At 40.7% G+C, this 22,517-nt stretch overlaps 1 protein-coding gene across 2 annotated transcripts; it reads left to right on the top strand.

Moving 5' to 3' along the window:
* The first annotated feature begins 866 nt into the window (after positions 1-866).
* Positions 867-22,245, top strand: LOC135488295 (uncharacterized). 2 transcript variants are annotated; one of them, XM_064772843.1, is made up of 2 exons: positions 867-1,405; positions 17,577-22,245. In XM_064772843.1, exon 2 carries the CDS (start codon positions 17,617-17,619, stop codon positions 19,159-19,161), a length of 1,545 nt encoding a protein of 514 aa, XP_064628913.1. In that variant the 5' UTR covers positions 867-1,405; positions 17,577-17,616; the 3' UTR covers positions 19,162-22,245. The 2 variants fall into 2 exon arrangements, with proteins under 2 accessions (XP_064628913.1, XP_064628914.1); XM_064772844.1 differs by lacking the exon at positions 867-1,405 and adding an exon at positions 11,247-11,474.
* The last annotated feature ends 272 nt before the right edge of the window (positions 22,246-22,517 follow it).

The following is a 22,517-nucleotide window of genomic DNA, read 5'->3' as shown; positions in this document are numbered from 1 at the left end:
AAGGGACAAGGTTGAATGTAAACCCATGTGTTGCCAATGGTGACCCATTCGTATTGTATCCTCCCTTGACAACCACTCCCCATAAAATCAACAGTAGTGAACACAGGGATGTCGTCATTACCATTATATATACTTCATCATCATGGATTTTACTGCTTCTTAGAAATTGCTACATGTAGTTATTAGGATTTGTTTTAATGAGGGACGATACGGTAATGATATTCGATGGGAGGTCATTTCAATGTGATGGGAGGTAATTCCATGTATCTCCAACAAGGCACAAGGCACTTTAAGGGTGTTGAAAAAATATATAATACAAGGCCTTTCTACGGGATGACTAAAGATGGAGCCTTAGGAAATGTTGAAGAAAATGGGCTGCTATGCCAGTTGAGCTGCTATGTACCACCAGATGGCAACATGCGATGCCGAGGTCGCTTGAAAAATCGATTGCCTGAAGTACATGTACTATGTTGCTCCAAACATTGTGAGAAATTATCGTAGTCCATTTATATCTCGACGAATTAAAGAACGTTTAATGAATTTGAAACTGGAATGGTGGAGTGCTTCAATTATGGAAAAAAAACGTGCCCCGCATTTCAAACAGTATGCTGATCATTGTCTTTTTAGAAAACTAATTTCTTTTACGCTTCCTTGTCATTCATGATCCGTATCAACACATTCATCTGCAAAACCGTCAATCAAAATGTTGGTCCTCATTTTTTGCTCGACAAATATGAATTTGGAGAGATTCTGTTGTTCTTCTGCCGATCAATGCGCCTAAAGAACCTTCTCCACATCGTATTCATGACTAGTAATTTGATATCATGATTTTAATTTGCCGAATACCATGACAATAACGGATCCATGCGACACTGAGGACGACTTAAAATCGATCTAACGCCAGGTCTTTGTGTCCCGCGCGTGTAGCCCGTATTGCCAGGGGCGTCCGATACCATACTGCTATCTGGATGCTGGCATATCGACGTATATGCTGCTGCATGAATGACCCGATACAGGGATCAAACTTATATGCAGCGTTAGCCTGTGTTGCAGTCCGTGATTGATCGAGGCTTCATCAGAAAAATTACGGTTGCGAGCGTGTTCGGCCTTCAGCGCGCTTCTTGTGTAGGGTTTGGATGACGAGACCTCTCTGTTGCGTGTCGCACTTGTTTCCATATTCCGTATCAAGAGGTCATTTTGTTGCGGATGCATGCCAATGTCATCAAGGATAGTGTCAAATCAATGCAGGACTTTGAACAGTGTGGCACCCAGGACTGCTTCGGCTGTTTAGTCGATCACGCTTTATACCGCTTGATTTCGGGAGCGTGAGACAAGAACTGGTAGCGGCACTCGTGGATGTAGGTCAGATCAGTATCAACAATTTCCGCAAAAGAGCGCATCACTGGTAAGTGACATCTTCTCAAAGGGAACTTTTTGAATCGATTTTGATAACGATACGAATATTTTGATCCGTGTATATGTTCTTTTTGTCTCAGCTGCCTGGCACGAGATGACATATCATCTTCCCACTCAACTGAGCGATTATAGGCCTACAATTGTTGACAAACATTTTATTTTCTTGACAACGGGATATTTCCCGCCGATTCATACATCGTTAATTTGGGTTTTATGCCTCGGCCTTCGATAACAGTATTGTGAAATCTAGGGTAGTATAGGGTGCTATCGATTAGCATCCCTTTTTTCTTTTGAAGCTAAGTATAGTTATCTACCGATAGCACGCTATCCATCATGAATACGTACGTTCTCACCAACGGGTTCATCATAATTCATTTCTTTGCGAGAAAAACCTGGATGCTGTATCTCAATTTTGCAAGGTAACCGAAGGCATCTCAGATGGAACGATCGTTACATTCCAGAAATATGTAACTTTACTTTTGCTCAGTAGTATTTTTTCATGGCTGTCATCTGCAGTCGTCTGCTGGGTCATCGCAATGCACCATGGGAATGTTTACCTGTAACATCCATGTTTCCGAGCTGGAAACTCGGTTCTTATTGTGGGTGTTAACGGTAACTTCGGCATTTATTGAAGTATATCAATTCCACTGCACGTTTTCATGGCAATCTATGGCGTGATAAGGAGCCAGTAGCTTTGGGTAACACAATCGTACGGACAGCTTATATTTTCCTTAAAATTATTCATTGAAACGTATTTCGTGGTAAGCGTGCTAACCAACGAAATTGTGATAACATACTGATGAAGTTATTATAATGCAATCGCATAATATAGCCTATACGGTGTGACGGGCTTTAGGGAACTTCCGCCGCCTCAATTCTACACTGTAAATCTCATTGACCTCTAGTCTATAGCCATACCCGACAGTAGCCTAAGTCAGGTTTGACACTTTTATGACGGGGACACTCTGCATGCAGAATATGTGATGCACTTTTTAAGTCAGTATACAACCTTACCGCATAATGTGTCATATGTTGTTTAAAGCCGTTAGGCAATGCAATGCATGTTTCTTTTATTAAAGGCGGTGGCAGCTGTTGTTCTTTGCAATCGTCAGCGTGAATAATGTACCAGTGGCTTGAATTCACTTGGGATAATACATTCCCATTTTTAGTGCTGCATTGATATTGTATTTGATCTATAGATCGAGTTCTAATAGTGATTACTAATAAAATTCCCGTTTTAAAATCAAGTACATGTAGTTACATTGTATACAATAATTGATATAATTTGCATGAATGAAATATCACCTGTCGCTGGCTGTGAAATGATCATTTAAAAATATCGCCATCCATAAAGGTAGGACCTCAAAATGCAGTCAAATATGGGTGAGACAGGAGTCCCTGCAACAGTGTTCCATGAGGCACCCGCCCTTGAGAATCATCACTGTACGGATTCAGTTGTCATGGCAACACCGTATCTGAAATCAGCCTGGCCGACCACGGAAAGACATAAACAACCTTGTTCCCAAGTTTGGAAATTGTGCGAGTAGCCTGGCCTGGGTACTGTCAGAATGTAGTGTCACTGGCAAATTGGCTATAAGGATGATTTCTTCGCGTGTGTCACGTTATAAAGATTGATTCTTGATGGGCACGACCAGGTTAAAGAGTTTCTCTGACCTTTGGCAACGATGTCGCTGCGGTACTTTGTGTATATATTTTAGGATGCAAAATTAATTTCCTCGAACATCTCACCAGTGTAGCCAGAAGGACCTTTGTGCAATCTCACCCGCTCGTCGATTCGGAAGCCTTTGGCTTATTTGTTATTTGATCGCGAACTCAAAGTTCATCGATTATGGTATCCGAACCTTGACCTTAAAGTAACCATTACAGTCAAACCTGAACCAGCCACAGTGCCCTCCATACGACCCTGATCGCGCCATTATTGATCTCGTTCAACTTTGACGATCTAAAGAATCACGGACCGTCAGTAGCGCAGACATCTGCCACGCCCATTGCTTACATAAGCAATTTCATCCAAGGCTCGGTCACCATGGAAACTGTAATATGCTGAAACTGTCAGCGGTGATGACAGAGACAGCAATTATGAAATGATGAGATCTTTGATTTAACGAGATTGAGTAATTCTTGCCGGGGAATACGAAATCGGTGAATTTTCTTCGAAGAGTTCGCTTTCTCCAACGAATGACACCTTTTTGACAGTGTTCTCTGATCTATTAACGGTCATGACCTCTTAATAACCACATATGATAAGCCGTCAGGATACAATAAGGCAGGACAGTTTTTCCAGTGGGACGCTTTCTACTTCTACACCGAACTGGATCTAAGCAAAATTGGGCTTGATAATTTCTCCCCTGCTATGGTTTACCGATAACATGTAGCTTAAATCACTCTTGGTCATCGTCTAAAATTGGTAACTTTGATCTTCTGGAATGATCGATTATCTTTTATCCACTCGACGTATTTAGCTGGCTATTTAGGTATTCCAATCACACCGACTGTGCCAACTGAGTCTATGATCATCTTGATTGAAAAAGTGTTTTGGTTTCAAAGGAGGCAATTCGAGTCAGGCCAATGAATGCCTCCCTTCGGGAATATATGGCGAGATCAAATAATGCATATGAGTTGGTGGAGTTAAAAGTGTATATGAAGTATCCACACCCCAATAGAAAAGCTGTGGCAGGTCTCCGTTGGAGGTAACGGACGGAGCACCTCTGATGGTTCAGAAGGGACGATGCACTGGTACAATGCAAGTAGTAGACTACATGTAATTGCACTATGATTATGAATGTATAGTGTGATACTATACCGCCGTGCATTTCCTTGCTCTAAATTATAGATGGTAAACAACAAAGCTAAATTAGTTTAGTATACTGTTTCAACCACCTGTTGTTCTACTGGAATCGACTTACCTGTGGCTGGAAATGATACGGAAAACGCACCACTTAATGCAGTAACTACCAACACTAAAGCACCAGTGTTTTTTATGCATGGTTTGTAGATCTTTATCTTGAGGACTAATATGAAAAGCCGAGCTGTTTCATATAAAAGTTATTTCAAATTGTATTAATAAGAGTTTGGGATTAATTTAATCTTGTTATGGTTGAAGTTTTCTTTAGCTCTCGCTGATATAAAATATAATGTACTAGTAGTTGCACTTGCATTCAGTGATGCCCGTAGCACCATCACGTATAAAATTCGATTAGTTATCTCCGTTGTTCCTCGTGCATTGTCTGCATTTTTTCTACCAAATATGATATTAAATACGTGACGTTGTTTTCCAGTTACTTAATTAATCAACGAACAACAGTCTTAGATAGATAGTATTCTGGGGAGGAATGTAACCCGTTTAGTGTCGGGAGGTCTGACAGAATACGCGGCGGTTCTTGACGGATTCGTCACCTGGGGCTAAGTCTGGGAAACTTTCCGTCTCCTTTTTTTCGCAAAATTGAATGTTGTTTTGTACGGGGTTGATGATAAGTTCACCCCATGCACCATGACACAAACTTTGCACAGCTGAAGGTTAGCTTCACACCGCGCTCATCGCAAATATACGTCGGGACCCACTCACCAAATAGGATCCTAACCCTATATCTCGTATTGACGATGCAGAGGTGATAAACGGGTAATGGGTAAGATGCGATCTTCGAATCCTTTCCAAGATTGCTTTCGTGGCTGTTATGAATAATGTAACGGTAAATCAATATGTTTACGACACTGGTGAAGACGTCTGAAGACGTCAAAACACGGCGATCGATTCATCTCAAAAATGTTTCTCTCAGGAAAAATATTTGCACTTTGCGATATTAGTGAGCTTTTTGACGGCTTAATTAGAAATGAGTTCACAGGGCCGCGGTTAGAGTCTAGAGTTGCATTATCTTGAAATGTATGAAAGAAGAGGGCACAGTATTACATGTATTTCAGTAGGTGAAATGCAGAAGAGCGTCTCAAGGAATATGTTCTGCTGGTTTGCTACACATAGCAGTCGATTTCAGAAACAATCAGGGCTTGGCAACGCACGCCTATAAGCGCTTCCGAATGAGTCTAAAGCCGCAAGTGCACCACCTGAAAATGGACCACCAAACTTGGTTCGCGAACCAATGCCGCACCATCGAAAATCAAGTAAGAGTAGGTTTGAATCATAACGATAAGATAATGTATCAGAAACTAAACAGGAATATATTGATGCAGCTGTCCAAGCAGTATCAAGGATGGTACCTAACGTATGATGACCGTACCAAAGGGATAATTGCCACAAGTTAGCTTAGATTAGGGTGCATAACATTGGCTTGCAAACATCTAGCATTCCTAGTTTGTGAGCATAGCCTCATTCCTAGCATCGTGAGCATATATAATAAGACTTTTTCAGTGGAACAGTCTGCGGAGAAGCACATCGTAAGGATCATGAAGAAAGTTGAGTCAACGAATGGATCCGAGAATGTTTGCAACTCCCAAATGAACGAATTACTAACTGGTAGGAATACTCTCTCGTCTGTCAGACAGTTGCCACAGATATCGAACCAATTTATCTCTTGGTTTGTAGACATAGACCGTATGTCAATAGGAAAAGCTCCCGTGCATGGAGTTGTGTCAGTGATTGATTCTATATACAGAATCGGGGAGGCTTAACAGACTTTTTCAACAACATCAATGACAAGTGAACCTCTACAGTTGTCATTTGCTAAGTGGTAAAAAGCACTATTCACATCTTATGATGATATCGAGCCATGTAACCGTTTGCTGTTGAGAAGCATTGTCAAGCTTGGATGGTAATTCGTTAGTACATGTATATAGCTAACATCTCCGACTCAAAAACGGAACACCGGCCCGCGCCACACGTTCCGGGCGCATCTAGAAGTTACTCTTTGCGCTTGCCGACTATCCCGGGGTAAAAAAGCGGTCGCCCCAAAACGATACGGAATATCTCACGCTATAGCTTAAAGTGTCTTCTTTGGCCACACATTTGTTGTCAACCAGTTACTTTTTTTTAATTTGCGATCAATAGAACTCCCCGCTTCGTTAATTAAACATGTCGCGGTCATGACTTGATTTATAGATGAGATGGAAGCTCTTTTCACTCGGAGCAATACATAGTGTACAGCGCAAGTTGTCGCCATGGTATTACATCTAAATCCGAGCAACGTTGATTGATGGTAATGCATCAATCTTCCAATGACTTGCTGTATGTGTGACGGTAGCTCTCTCGATGAAATTTGAAATGGTTTATCGAAAGATGAGTCCGACACTTCTAATATTTGAAGAATTCCAAGGTTTATTAACTGGAGACAAAAGCAGTGTCGGTAGACATCGGAGTGCAATAAATCAAGGAGAAGTAAGAAAAATGGAAGTTGTTATCGCTCCCTATCTGTTTCCGCTAGAAGTCGAGGAAAGACTTTGAGCGTCGCCACTTCGTTTGGAGAGTAGATATCTTGGGTGGTTTTTTGAACCCCATCGCTGGCTGCTGGCATGTCAATAAGCTTGTTTGCTGAAGGTAGGAAGATAAATCATAAAAAGAGTCACGAGGCAGAAAGCTTACATGTTGCGGGGGAATTGCCAACATTGTTTTCTATAAATCTTTCATTGCTGCACTAGGCATACCAGCAGCCACTGCCTGCAAAGGGGTACCTCGGGACCTTGAAAGTGAATTATGCTGGTCGTTATGGGTGGATGTCCAACAACATATCTTAGTTAGACCATATTATGTGTACATGAATATTAAATACGGAGTGTTATGTTACTACTCCAGTGATGCAGGTTGTTTGTCCTGGCTACCGATTGGCGATAGTGTCCATCTAATCTGAAGGTTATCAGTAAAAACATGTCAACACCCGCGGCGTTGATATACGTGAGAAGCATTGGCTACGTGAATTCAGTCTTATTTATAATTGGTTGATTTTGTCAATTAAAGCTTCCAAGTGTTTTGATATATCAAGTCAGATTAAATTAGCATTTGCCCATGCCAAACCAATGCTGATACAGCGACTTGTTGCTCTCTTCAACTTACTGCTTTCAGTGGCAAGATTTGTGATTGTACCGACATTAGATGCCTGATGATGCATAATCAATGGCGCGTCTCTCCCGCATGAAATATCACCTCATGACATGACAGCATGACAGGGAGGTTTCCGACAGCAATCTTGATGAATGGTTTCATAATGACATCTAATCTTCAAAGGGACCATAATGTCACTAGTTGCCAGTATTTTGCTTGTGGCACCATCACGTTTTACTACCACCCGTTTTTTACAGGCTCTGCAGTCATTCAGCATGTCAGGGATAACAGAGGCAAGGCTTGCTTTGCCAACCTCGAGGTCGTTCGCAAAAGAACGAAGGCCATCAGTGCCATTTTCCAAACGTCGATATGAATGGTTCCGGCCATGCGCAAGGAGGTTGCATCAGTGCGTGTCAACAGAAAGCTCAGTGAAGTTTCCTGGTATTTACTCTGTTCTCATCAAAGACAAGGGGAATGCACTTGAAGTGCTGCCCGCGAAGAACTCTCCAACAAAACAGTCGTGGCAATATCATGAGAAATCTCTAATTTGAAGGTCTACTCCCCACGCCGTGCATTCGATAGTGCATTTATTTCACCATCCATTGTTGCAATCTGGTGAAGCAATTCATCTCCCAAATTGATGTTCATGGTTTCCAATGCATTCCCTAAAAAAAGACTGGCGGTAAGTAATGGAATCGGGCGCGATCCAGATCATCCTTTAATTTGATTCGACCACCACCTCCAACCGTAGGATGACACATCAAGTTATGCAACATTCCCATTAGATTTGCACCAATGGTCCAAACCATGACTCATCGGTTAAGAGTTCAGAGACCATATTAATTTCAATAACCAGTATCGATTTGTTATGTCGATGCAATGTCCAGAGACGACCTAACTGCAGCTGGTATATCAGGTTCATTTAGAATTTGGGGTATACCGACATCGGTGCGAAGTTTTTGAATGCCAAAATTGATTCCCAGATTTATCATTTGAATGATAGTCGATAACCTATTGTTTATCATCAAAATACGTTAATTTGTGATGGTGGCGATGGATGCCAATTCGATGAAATTAGCAGACGTCAAAATTGATTCATAAATAGGTAAATAATGTCTGAATGTGGTTGCTATAGGCACTAGACAATATGGCTCAGATATAGACCATGTTATCCGGATACCATAAATATTATTCAATTACACAATAACCTTTCAATTGAGGACACCCTGGAGAGGGACAAATGGTGTTCTTTATAGAGATGTGTCCTGATTACCGTGGTCAAATTGAATTGAAATGACAAATTTGGGAATGCCAGTATCCTTATTAGCGAGGGTGTCCAGTTTTTAGAAGTGTCGGCCAAGAGAGGTTACATTTAACGTGATGTAATGCATGTTCGGTGTAATAAATCAGGTCATAGTAAAAACCGTTGATCGGCGTGCACTATCATAAATTTAGTACATTAGATTTGGTTTAGTTAGTCTTTGAAGCAATATTCTATACCACTCTGCAGGAATTTAAGCAGGAGCTTTTGTGCATCGAGTTTTTCCTTTCTTACCTTCGGGTAACCATAGCAATATCACTCATAACCCTTCATCACTGCAATTGACGATCGTGGTTGTTTTGCGCTAGGGTGCTCATAGTTTTCCGGTCACGTTTTTGATTTTCCATGTCCAGGGTGTAATAAATCACAGTCGTTAAATGCTCGGCTGCAGAATTCGAATTAATATGCTATTAACCGGCAACAGATGACTGGGCGTCTTCTTTGACATCTCGGAGAAGAGCTCGACCGCGTTTTACCTCGACATTTGTGGATTTAGTTTCGAAAATCGTGTCAAGAAAAGTATAGTTACCTAAATCTATAACACCAAGGCTGGTTCACCCCTTGTCAGTCGGGAGACTCTCGCCCAATGATATTGGCCAATTTCAACCGCAAACTGATGAAATCAGCGTTTTAGAACCTTTCTTTGTTCTCCATTGACCAATATTTGACCTTCAGCCTTGTACATTTCGTCTTGCGATGTACATGTGAAAACAGTGGGCTATCATCCAGCCTATTCCCCAAGAACAATTAATAAATACGTTGCCATGGAGACCGGTTGAGATTTATTAATATATCCTGGTGGGTCCCTAGTTGTCGTACCGGTATTTGATTAGGCAGTGATATAGTAGCGCAAACTTTATTGCAAATTTTCTGAAAAGTGGGGGATCGGATCGCATATGAATAACTAGCTAAATTTAGCGACACTCTAGCCAGGATATCTATAGCTGACAATGCTCAGAGAGGAGTAGCCACATTTTCTCTATGGATGATTTCAATCCTACATGTATATTATATTGTTGACAACTTCAATCGTGCACCAACCGGTGATTATCTAAAAGCCTCCTATGTTCAGAAATTGGTACTGGCTTACAGATTTACATCTGAAGTGAAGCCAGTTGCACATTTTTTTCTTATCTATTTTTGATCATTCCTGAAAGAATCCGAGAGGATTACGTTATTTACGTTTGCTAAATTGCAGTAAAAGTAAGTAATCTGATACCTTGAACTAGACGAACTCTTACATATTTGTAAACAGTTTCACATGAAAACCAATGACCTCAGAGCGAAAACAGAAACAACTGTCAGAAGCTTGGTTCACGCAGAATACGATTCTGTTTCACCTTTGCAATAGTTGTAGCCTGTAGCCCAATCATCACAACTCTGTTTCAACTCAAATAGACCATATCTGCTCATATATCAATGTACAGCTTCGTGTGTGAATTGTGTATATAATTAGGGTGAGATCTATTCCAGAAAGTAGGCCCTTTGCCTTTTGTTTACATACCTGTGCAAGGTAAGTTGGCTTGATATTCCTGCAGCGGTATTGGAAACCCCATTGGTGAGGGATCGGTTCGTTCATCCCGTTTTTTCCCTTACCGCTGAATTTCAATATCTCTATATATCAATATTTCCATACATGCACTTAGAAGGAAGTTATCGTTTTCTGTTTTTAATTGCCCTGAAGCAGAGTCTTTCAATATTATTGAAAGACTCTGCGTAAAGTATGTATTACCATGTAGTCCATTTTGACTTGTTATGTGCGTATACCCATCCTGAGATCAGGGGTTTGCTATACTCCTACCCCGTCTGAAATATCAAGAGGGGGAGTATATTGAAGATCACTGGTTGTCAGGATGATCGAAACAAAGCAATCAGATTGGACCAAAAGCATTCCATGTCTTGCCAATCGTAATCAGTACTTATTTGGATTTCAGTTATCCTCATCATGACAAGGATATTTGATATCGACAATATATACTGAACAATGTTTATTCATTTCATGGAAAAGGCAACATGAAACTATGGCAAAATTAAGGTTAATGACCAAACGTATACAGATATATACTTATCAATTGGTAAATTTTCGAATGAGGATGTTATTATCATCTGTGTGTGTAGACTATTCGATATAGAGATATACCCAAAGGGGGATTTTCACGTTAACCCTTTCCAAAGCCTAAAGAGTATGTCCCAGTGTAGATGACGCTGAAGGTACACATCCAACACTGTACACAAACATTTATCCTTGGGTAGGCACTTTCTGATGAATTGCATGCCAATCTACCGTGTGCGAGACTTTAGGATTGACATTCACTGCCGGTAAGTCGGCATGATTAATTGGAGAACCACCCTTGACAGATATTCTGTTATTTCAATGTTGGTCTGGTCCACTTGCTCACAGTATTTAGCATCCGTTCAGAATCTCCGGGCAAGCTAATTAAGCTATACAAGACTGCCGTAGTCCGGAGCCTAGGCAGATCTGAACGTGAAAGGGTTGACGCTGGTAGGGCTTTTGAAGTCCGTTGATTCCATGCACTCATGCAGCTACAGCGCAGATTGCTTTCGGTTTTATAGCAACATTAAGAAGATAAGCCTGGCACAGGCTGCGGTAGAAATACTCTCTTATAAGTCATCTGGATACGCTTTTAATGCTGAACTAGTAATACTTCAAGTTAACGCGTATAGTCTTGCCAATATCGGATGGGAGCTGCTTCAGTACATGGAGACTTCGTGAGTATGAGATATTTAGTGTTTAGACAAGATGTTCTTAGTATCGTTTTCGACATCCTCTTTTGCATACTCGCAATGGTTGGTAGTGCACTTACCATTGGCCGAGCGATTTTTTTCTCGTGTCGAATGTGTTGCAGCGGATAATTCAAGTGTGCATTTGGGAACCGCCTGAATCTATTTGCAATCCTATCCTGCGATCGTAACTAAGCTCATTGTTCATTGCAAAAAAGAACCTAGCTGCTGACTGCTTATACGCTTTTTTGAAAATGACTTTGAAATATTTCTTTTAAGCCGCTCAGAATATACATTGTACTGCACAATTTTGAATCGTACAGTTCCATTTGTCATCGTTAGGCCTATAACCAGTGATAGCCAAAAATAAAGACAGACACATAATTAATACAGATTGCAGAATTTAAGACGATAATTTTTCAAATTTGTGGTGACATTGGTCATGACAATTGCATATTTGTTCAGTGAATACTTTATCACGTCTGAATATATACTAATAACGCTAATGGATAGACCTGTAGCTAATCATTCTATAGTTGATTAATTTAAATGTCAAGGTCACTCGTGCTATGGTTTTCAATTACTGCCGTTATTTGAAGAACGACCATAACGCTCAGTTTAGAATAGAATAGAATAGAATAAGGTTTATTGCTCAACAAAATTACATTGCGTAGAGCACAAAACTACATGTACCTATATACAATAGAAATACGAATATACATGCGAAGGTTTTTTAACATCAACAAAAGAATACGAATTTGCTTACAATATGATTAGAGTAGTTGGAGAGACTTTGACAAAAATTTAGTTAGTTTTATTAATGTATTCTTTGGCGAGTTCAAAAGTTTTACATATATTTAAATAAATCGAGATATCTGTGAAAGTCGGCTGGAATGTAATTTACTCGAATGTTTGAAAAGAAGGGGCATACGAGGACGTGGTGAAATTCATCTCCAACTACTCCGAGGTTACATTTATTACATGTACGTTCTAGTCGGGGGGTATTATTATATCGGCCTAATTCTATAGGGAGTTTATGGTTGGTACATCTAAAATTACAGAGTAATTTACGTTGGGCTTGAGATAGACAAAGCAAATAATTCTCAAAACCCCATGCAAACTTGATTTCTCTGTAGATCAAACATTTCGGAGAGTTTATCAGAGTATTGCGCCATTCTTGGAGATACTGGTCCTGCAGTCGTCTTCTGATAATTTCACCGAGATAATTAACGTTGGGGAACATCTGTGTCAGCCAGATGTCCCCGAGCCCACAAAGTTCCAAAATATCTTTGACAAACGCGACCCATTTGATATTTTGACCGTTTTGGTGTCTATGGTATGCAATTTTATACATTTTTCCGGCTATAGTTTGTTCCTGTCGGACCAGTTTCCCCCAGAATTTTACCATCTTGACTTTAACATCGATATACAATGGAAATCTACCTAATTCTCCATATACCATTGCGTTTGGTGTTGAGCGCTTTAACTTTAGTATATATTTACAGAATAACAGGTGCAATCTTTCTATCACATTGAGGTTCTCAAAGCCCCAAATCTCGCTACCAAAGGTCAGTATAGTACCTACCATAGCGTCAAATAACTGTAGTGCTATCAAGATCTAAAGACTGTTCTTGCACTCGGTTCAATACATAAAACAATGCTTTTCTGCCTTGGTCACTCAGTGCCTTATGGCACTTTACAAATGAACCATTATAATTGAAAATAACGCCTAGGTACTTGAATTCCAAAACAGTTTCAATTGCTTTGCCGTCTACAAAAAACTCATGATGGTTTGCAGAATGTCGACTTTCAAAAATTATAGCTTTTGTCTTGACGTGGTTTATAATTAATTTCCATTCTTTATGGTTGTGCGCATCGTTATAAATTGCATTTACTTGTATCATTTAGAATGACGGACTGTTCAATTTGCAATTCGTAAATGCATTTTCATTATTTCTTTTACCCCGGATGATGATTATTTGCACGGTTGTACAGCTGAGGCGGGAGCTATTGTCGTTGACATTCAATTATCAGGCTAAGGAGCACTTGAAGATACAAGTAGCATGTTTTCATCTTCGTGCAGGTGTTACCTGGAGTGAGATGAAAACTGATACCCACGCATCGTAACATGTGTCTATACATGTACCTGTGCGAGAAAATAACAATACAGTCCATTCGCCCCAGACTTGTTCATACAAACTGAGTAAAAGATACAAGATGTATACGCATGCATATGTATATATAGGACTTATGACGACAACTTGGTGTCTCCAACCCAGGTCTACCCAAACTGATAATTTTGAACGCCTTCTGTCAGTTTCTTGTTTACTAAGAAACGGTGAACCTAGCGTATTTCTACACTTTCTCCAAAATGGAAGTTATATTTCACTTCTTAGAGTAAAAAGTTACCAGGATTTTTATTCCTTTTCAAGACCACCACGAAATGATTTACAGTTTCTTTACTTTCTGATCTGTTTTCTTTGTAAATTTCCTTATCCATCCGCGGTTGAACAAAACATGATTGATCACTTCTGTCATCTGTTTTGAAGTCTTTATAATCAGAGTTATTAATTACATCCTATTTAGTAGTTCTCTTGGGTAGAAGATGACTGGAGATAATGCAGATATTGTCTGCGATCATATCGAGATTATCGGAAAATAGCGTTGAAATCGAAACGATTAGTGTGATTTGCTAAAGCCATTTTGGTGATTTATGGAAGATGTATTGAAAGTGATCTGAAAGTCATTCGACTCTCGTGCGACCAAAAGGGAAATAAAGCATTTGTGCCTCAAGACCCTTTGATCTTGCTGTGGGGTGTCATTTTCGAGAGAAAAAATGAACTTAAAAAAAGAAACTTTAATTTTGTTCAATTAATCATTGTGAACTTCATGCTGAGTTTCAAACAACTGCAAACGATATTGCTCAATGGAGCTCGAATCCAACTGAAAATATCTTATGACTGTTATATAGATCGATTGTCAAATTTGATTACTGAACCCAATTAGGAAAGTTCGTATGTACATTCACAGACCAAGCTGAATCATTTAACATCACCCACTCAGAATCTAAATTTATAAGAACGCGGAACTAACATGGATGTTTTTTCTATTTCTACATCAAACCTACTGTTTATCAATTGAATACAAATTTAATTTGCTGTCCTTATTTGAACTTTCGATTGCCTGTTCGGTTGTTGTTTAGTCAGCATCACCTCTATCTAATCTTATCGATCCTTTATGCCTTCGGGATGTTACTGTGATCACTATTGATTTTGTATCAGGATATCACAAGGTTCTTCAATGTCACATGGGAAGATATGGGTCGATTTCCAGTAATAGACACATGATCTAAAGTCTGATTTGATTCTGTGATGAACCAGAGTTCAAGAGGGTTATTGATGTTGGTGAGTCCGAAGTACCTCCTTAGCCAGAATTGGGCAAAACATAGCAAGAACGAGCCTTTCGAAAATCTGAATTTTTTCCGAGCCATTTCCGCCGTTTCTTGCGTGCAGTACCACTTTCTCGTGAACTTGACTATAGCATTCTATCTTAATCATATCAACAGAACCAATCACTCGACGGGAAATACATAGGACAGTACGTTTCGTGAGCATATTTTAATTAGCTCTCGGCAAAAGATTTATTATCTAATTATACATTTCATGCTTGAGCAGCACTGTCTGAGCACTGTAACCGAACACTCCGTCAATATCATTATAATGGTCTATGTAAACAATGATCTTGAGATATAGTTGCGGGCGATACAATTTGGTGAAGAGATATTGATATCGATACCAATGAAGCAGACGCTAAACGTCGGAAGAAGAAGTATTTTCACGGGCCCAAAAACACTCATTATCCGATTCATGCTGTACAATGGAATGATGGGAGACCCTCATCATTTTAGACATATACTCTGAACAGGAAGTACACCCGGTGGATAGTCATTCTAAGAGAGACCGCGTGAGGAAGCTTCCAAATAAGCCTTTCATCAAATTCTACTAGGGCCGCGGGAGCCTGCTTGAGTTATATCAGACCAGTACTGAGAACATTTTCAATATCATTGTCATCAAAGCTGACATGTACAATGTACAATACATGCATTCACATCATATACACCGGTTACCATCTTTTGACTTGAACGATAACTTGTGTTGTCAGCTGCTGCTTGCGGCGACCTTGGCGGCACATGTATACGCCTGTTGCTCCCCGACTGTCAACATATTACCACGAGTATAGCATCAAAGTACCCGGTATTGGATTTTGCTCCTAGGATGCTATATCTAGATAAACACTCCCATTCTTTAATATCAGACACACCACCAGACGAAGATTCTGTTCCGTTATTGATGTAAGGGGCAGCTAGCGTTTTTGCAGTTTTAGACTGGCAGGTTTCTCAAAGCCTTGCGAAGAACTACGAAAAACGAAGTAAGATGTATATATGCAAATGTAATTAATCGAGGATATTTTCAGAAAAGATTATTTGAAACCTTTTGATAATGCTATTCTGCAGTATCGTCATGCTTGCCGTCAGAATGTAGCCCGCCGCGGGCACCCCGGCGCATCGTTGCTTCTGGTGCGTTCCTGGTCTGCTCAAGTTTCTGCACGACACTGCTGGGCGTTTGACAGGTGTGCCACCAACAGCCGTGCTGTAAGATGCAGAAATAATCCCAAGAGAGCGACAAGTCTTGGATCATGACAGATTGTCTTTCTAATGGGTAAATCTGATAAGTCCCTCCATTGTGTTCTTGCACAGGCTCCGTCTTCCCCACCTTGTTCTCCACCTGTGAGATACAGGTAACCATGGCGACGTGTGGCCTTGAAATGTGTGCCAGCAAGCTAGGAAGTGGATCCTCGTGAATATACGGCAAATTAATGAATGAGAAGGATGGGGATGGGGGAATGTAGACCAAGGGAATGAAATTGCTGTTTACATGTATATGATCACAAGTGTAATATTCTACAGCGGAATATCAATGATGTCCCATGATCTCATCGAGGCATCTCTAGAGCGTGATGATAATACCAAATAGAATATCATTAACTATTCAGACCGTTGCTTTATCTTTTCGCGTGAGTGAAGAAAGATAGAGAAAAGTAAACAGAACACGTGCACCAGGGCCGCCGATAAAGAACGTATGCACCTAATAAACCACCGATTTTCGAACTCTAGTATACGCACCAAGGGATACATGTGACAACTGGTGTACTGGCGTACTGCAAAAATTGTATCAGCCAGCTGGGGTGACTGTGAACATTTGGGTAACTTAGAACCCCCCCCCCCATCCCACTCCTATCTGTGGCCGGGTGCTCAAATTTACCTCACTGTTCCATGTCGCCTATCAATGCCTCATGATGTCGAGCAGTTTGTTTACCCCGTCATTCCCATACTTCACGTTCTTGGCAAATTTCGATAATACTTCAGCGATCTCGAGCCATGTCTGTATTGTTCCGCTGAAAGGAACTAGGTAAACAAAGTTATTGATGAAATTTTGAGGACTGTCTTTTACTAAGCGCGAGTGGTAATATTGTCGGCAATGTGTCTTCATTCATTTTGAGAATATGACCCATGCATGTGGTAAGAGTTGTGATGAACAATCAAGTTCACAGAATATTTTAGGAGAAATGTTGCTTTGTGATATACCAGGACTCTCATTATTGCATGTTGTGTCATACTATAATTGAATTCTTTTCTGTGCTTGCAGTTTCCCTGTGGGTTCAACACTCGCTAGTCCATTCTTGTCGAAAGTAATGAAAATATTTTTCTCAGCAGGTACCAGCGTCTTTTAAACTGTCCGCGCTGCTGAAAAGATACACTGCTCCTTGTTCTTGAAGCATGTTGTGTCAAACCTTTAATGGAAAGTTTCTCCTATACATATTGCAGGTTAACCACGTGTCTTGAACTGTCCACGCCGTCGAAAGACACACTACTCCTTGTTCTTGAAGCATATTGTGTCAAACCTTGAATAGAAGGTTTCTTCTATACTTGCAGGTTAACCAGTGTCTTCCACTGTCCGCGACAGTCGAAAGACACACTGCTCCTTGTTCTTGTTTCAAACCTTAAATCGAAGGTTTCTTTTCTACTTGCAGGTTTACCAGTGTCTTCTACTGTCCGCCTTGATCGAAAGACATGATGGAAGAGTACAAGACCAAAGTCGAACCAGGTGATGATAAGAAGGAGAAGGATATGGAAGTGGTAGAGATGGACGAACCCGCCAATGAGGAGCCCAAGGCCACAGATCCTCTCACTCCCACGGAGGAGGCTGACCCGGCCACTGCTGCTGGCCAGGGCTCGAGCCGCCGCAACGAATGGTGCTCCAAGATCACGGATTACAACGAGTACTGGTCGCTTCGGATAGGTACCATTCAGTTCTTCATCGGCGTTTTCCTGACTATTTTCGGGATCGCCGCCATGGCCACGAGGACCCCGGTGAATGAGTACAGTTTCGGCTTCCTAGCAGGCGTCTTTACAGTCGGTGGTGGCGTCCTCGGAGTACTTTCGTCAAAAATGAAACGGAAGTACTTGATCTTAGCATGTCTCGTGACATCTTCGGTAGCGATTTTCTGGGCCTTGGTCACGTTCATATGCGCGGCCGTTGGCCTGGACCGGACGGAGCAGGCAAGACGGACGGCAGTTAAAGAAAACAGCGTCCATGATCGGTGGTTTGCGCTGAATTCTCTCCTCCTCCTCTTGGCCCTCGGTGAGATTGCTGCCGGATTGGTGCAGACAGTCTTCTGTGGGTTCATCTTTAAGAAGCCCCATTTGAAGTTCAAGATCTTACGTCGCTTGAAGAACAGGAAGACTGGTGAGACGGAGATAACGATCGTAGAAGAGTCGGTTGCGGCCGAACAGGCTGTTACCAGTGAGAGTGCCCCGCCTGAGGAGAAGCAGGAAGAGGTCCCCGTCATCGCCTACAGAAAACCATGTGGCTGCACCGTTGTTCCGGCCTACAACGGGGTAGTAGCGCTGAGATGTGGGGTCATACAAGTTACCTTCGGAGTCGTCATCTTCGCCTTTGCAATCGGAGCCTTTGCTGCCGGCGCTTGGGGAGCATGGTTCGCTTTCGGAATATGGGGCGGATTGATGATCATCACTGCTGGAAGCTTAGGAATCGTCACCTCACAGGACAAGAGACGGGATATCATCATAGCGTGTATGGCAATGTCGCTCTTCTCTGCCATTGCATCTCTGGGGCTCTTCCTCATCCATTGTATTGGTCTTGATGTCGATTCCAAACCACGAGTGTCTCAACGCCTGGCAATCCATGCGTTCCTGGTCATCTTAGGAATAGCAGAGATTGCTGTAGCGGTCGTGCAGGCTGTATACGCGGGTCAAGCTATATCTGAAGTAAGGGAGGCACACGTCGGCATCATGGCGGCGCCACCAGGCCAACCGACCCCGCCACCTATCGGCGGCTACCAGATCGGTATCGGACAAGGTAGCGTAGGTCCACACCCATTGGTACTTCTACCACTACCGACGCAGCCATCGCAACAATTCCAATTGAATTACGGCCCGGTGTCTATTGATAACCCGGGCTCCTTCTTCCTTACAGTCAACCCTCAGCAGACGAAATCATCCGAAGAAAAAGGAAAGAAAGAGGGAGAAACGGAAGTAAAAACATCAGTGCATTATGTGGGTAGAGGAAGAGATGGAGCGAAAGCTTATTTATAAACAATTCGTTCAGTAACGTTACTTAAATATGTATATACAGTACAACGTGAACAGTTTTGCGACCACTGACTTCAGAATAAAGAAAAGACCCTCACTCACACTTTACTTTCGTTTGAGAATAATGTAACGGACTACGGGAGCCAAAGGAGCCTAAAATCTACTTAATTGGTCATATTATCCAGTATGAAAAAAAAGTCATTCTATTGTAGGTGTGAAGATATAAAATCCTACTTTAAAACACTTTATCGAATAGTCCGCTGAGTGATGCAAGGCGGGACGCGCGTTGTCTGTAAAGCTTAGCAATGTCAATACATTAAGGGTCAAGATGATGTACACTACATGTTTGAATGTCTACTTGTATATTCGCCGCAACTTTGTTCATATATTTTCATTTCTAAAATGAAATGTAGGCGAAATATGAGAATTATAACAACGTCGTAGGGATAGAAACGGTTTTGTTCATATAGTGTATGTTATGTACTGAAGTGAGATTTGGCGAGTCTGACTTGATTCATAGCTGAAAAGCGATGAGTATATAGCTGGAATGATGCTATCTAGTTTGTTTCAAGTGAATGGAAAAACGTGATAGCAATACGACTCGTTCTTAACGATAACATTATTGTGTCTTTTAAAGAATAATTATATTCTATATGTTGTGACGCCAAAGGAAACGCGATGCGACAGCATTAATTGTCTCTCATCCTATACGGGCCTGTGGGGGCCTTCGTTTCTACACCGACAACTCGTTCAAAGAAACCACGAACTTCTATAGAAGTCCGTGAAGAAACATTAGTGAAAGTGCATCATCGCGTATACCCACTATGACAATACGGCGTCCAGAATTTCAAAATCGTTAGTGCTATATCAAGGAATACGTGTCTTAACGACTTCGCAGATTCGCTGAATATTGGCCCTTGGGTGTAAGCTTTTGTGTATATTTCAACATTCGATTTAGAGATATTTCTATCCATGCGTTTACCATTGTGTGCAAACTCATCATGCAATTCTGCTTGACTCTCAAAAGTTCACTCACAATTGAACATTTGAATATTATTTACCATTAACTGTGTTGGATTGATTACGTTATCATTCGAGTTATCACCGCGCTTATCTTCGTAAAGACGTCCACGTCATCGACTTGTTGTCTTCATGTACATTCGTCATCATTTTCTGCGAGGATCATCATGTAGATGCACGTGCATTACTCGTGTATACGAACGAACAAGATCCGAAGGTGGCAGCTCTTCCTGTCAGACGGGCATTAATACCGGTAGCTATGTTATAGGAACAAAACAATGATCACCCTAAAGATATTTGCGTTTCTGAAAAACCTCTTCCTGACATACCTCCATAAGGGATGCATACAAGTGCTGGTCAAAAAACCCTATAAGGTTTTTCAAAAGCTCAAAAACCTATTTCTAAGAATAGTGTAAGCATAGATTCTTGCAGCGTGTATCTATTCATTGGCTCGTATGCTCACGCACGCTTTACCATCCGAATTGTCAACGCACGCTGCTAAAGATGACTATGGCTTTAGCGGATTTATGTGTTTTGTTGTAAACTGTATTGCTTTTTGTCGCTTGTGTTGCTGGCTGACGTTTATTACTCTACATGTATATGTAGGTCGGATCCGCCACTCCCTGGCGTTGATCCTAACCCCTCTCAGTATTTTTCTCTGGTTGGTTTCTCAACGAATTATGCCATCAGATAACTAGAAAATGCCGGAAGAGGACAAAAGTCGAACATTATAGATACCGGTGTAAAATCATATATAGCTTGGCATTAGGAAATTATGATATTAAAATAACTTATAAATTTCAGAAGGCTGGTTCAGTGTGCATTATACGCGTCCGTTCTTTAAATGACATCAGGGACAAAACGTTGAACATCTGAAAATACATTTATATTTTTCTACTGTTTAAGATAGGAGTGCAATATGAGGAACACTGGTATTTTTACCCAAGTTTGGTCTGGAATCGTTGGTATTTCCTATGTTCCATCCTTTATCAGTGACGTTTGACATAAAAGAGGCTTCTTTTTTCCCCAATATCCGATTAACTAATGTATATATAGCTAAACACTACTGAAACTGCGCAGCTCGTATCATTGACTTTCGATTTGATCAGTGTTTTAGCACAATTCACCACTTCATCTTGTGATAGAAGTCAGAAGGAATTTAGTTGTAGTTTTCTGATAAAAGTCAGAACAGAAGTCAGAACAGAATATTTCAAAGTATCTAGTTTAGAATGCATTCAAATTCGAAAGTTCATGTAATTTATTTTGAAAGTCCATGTACGTTTTATTTTTTCTACTTTTCAAAATTTTCTAAATATATTTTCTATTGTAATTCAAATTTGAATTACTATGTCAGGTATACGATTATCAAAATATATATACTCCAAGTCTAGTCACCCTGTTGGACATAATCTGAGAAGGTAGTGAGGGAAAGTTTGTAGGGAAAGGTTGGGGTAAACATTCATATAGCAAAAGCATCAAACTAACGCCAACCTCCACCATGTGCTTTGTCAATTTCCGCTGTCAGCAATCAAATTTTCCTGGTTGTCACTTTTTGAAATAATTCGAATGGAAATATGAAAAATAAATTGAACGGAAATATTCTTGCGGTCAATATATAAATAAAATGTCCAAAAGTACTTTTTGAAAATTTATACTTGTCTAGAGATATGAGATATCATGATTCAAATGTAAAATATCGGGAGATTAATTTAAGTATTGCCTCAAATCTGACATAATAGTCAAAGGGGGACTATAGGCAGGAGCAGACGGGCTAATTTGGAATCTTCAAGTGACTAATATAGGGCCCTTGGTCATGTCAGATACAGCACTTAATATATTCCTCGTAAGCATGAATCATTTCGACGTACTGTGAGATGTGAGATACCCCCATTGACGACTTCGTGTAACTTTATCTTGCCTGCCTAGCTGCTGCCTATATTGTCCCTTTAAGGTCCTAATTTATTGTATCTTTGTTGATATCAAAAGTGTTTATATAGATCTGTATGAGATTGTATGTGTTTAAATGTCTTCAATGTCTTATATGAAAGAAAGAAACTGTATCAAATATCTCGTTCTTTTCTGTTAATTTTCTGTTAAATCTGCCGCGAGATCCAACGATAGTTGACTGTTAGCTGTGGCTATTGAGTTAAAAAGTAGCTCCATCTTTGTCGCTAATGGAGAGCTAAACAAAGTATGTAGCTCCATTTTCCTCACCAATAGAGTGCAGCTGCTGAATATGGTAGCTCCATCTTCTCACGAAGAATATGAGCTATTTTCTCACCAACCAGGAGGTAAACATATAGTAGCGCCATCTTTCTCAACAAGGGAAGTTCGATCTT

Source organism: Lineus longissimus, chromosome 5 (assembly GCF_910592395.1).
Source record: "Lineus longissimus chromosome 5, tnLinLong1.2, whole genome shotgun sequence".
Taxonomy (NCBI): Eukaryota; Metazoa; Nemertea; class Pilidiophora; order Heteronemertea; family Lineidae; genus Lineus; species Lineus longissimus.
The sequence above is the reverse complement of the archived record's forward strand: the minus strand, read 5'-3'. Positions and strand labels throughout refer to the sequence as shown.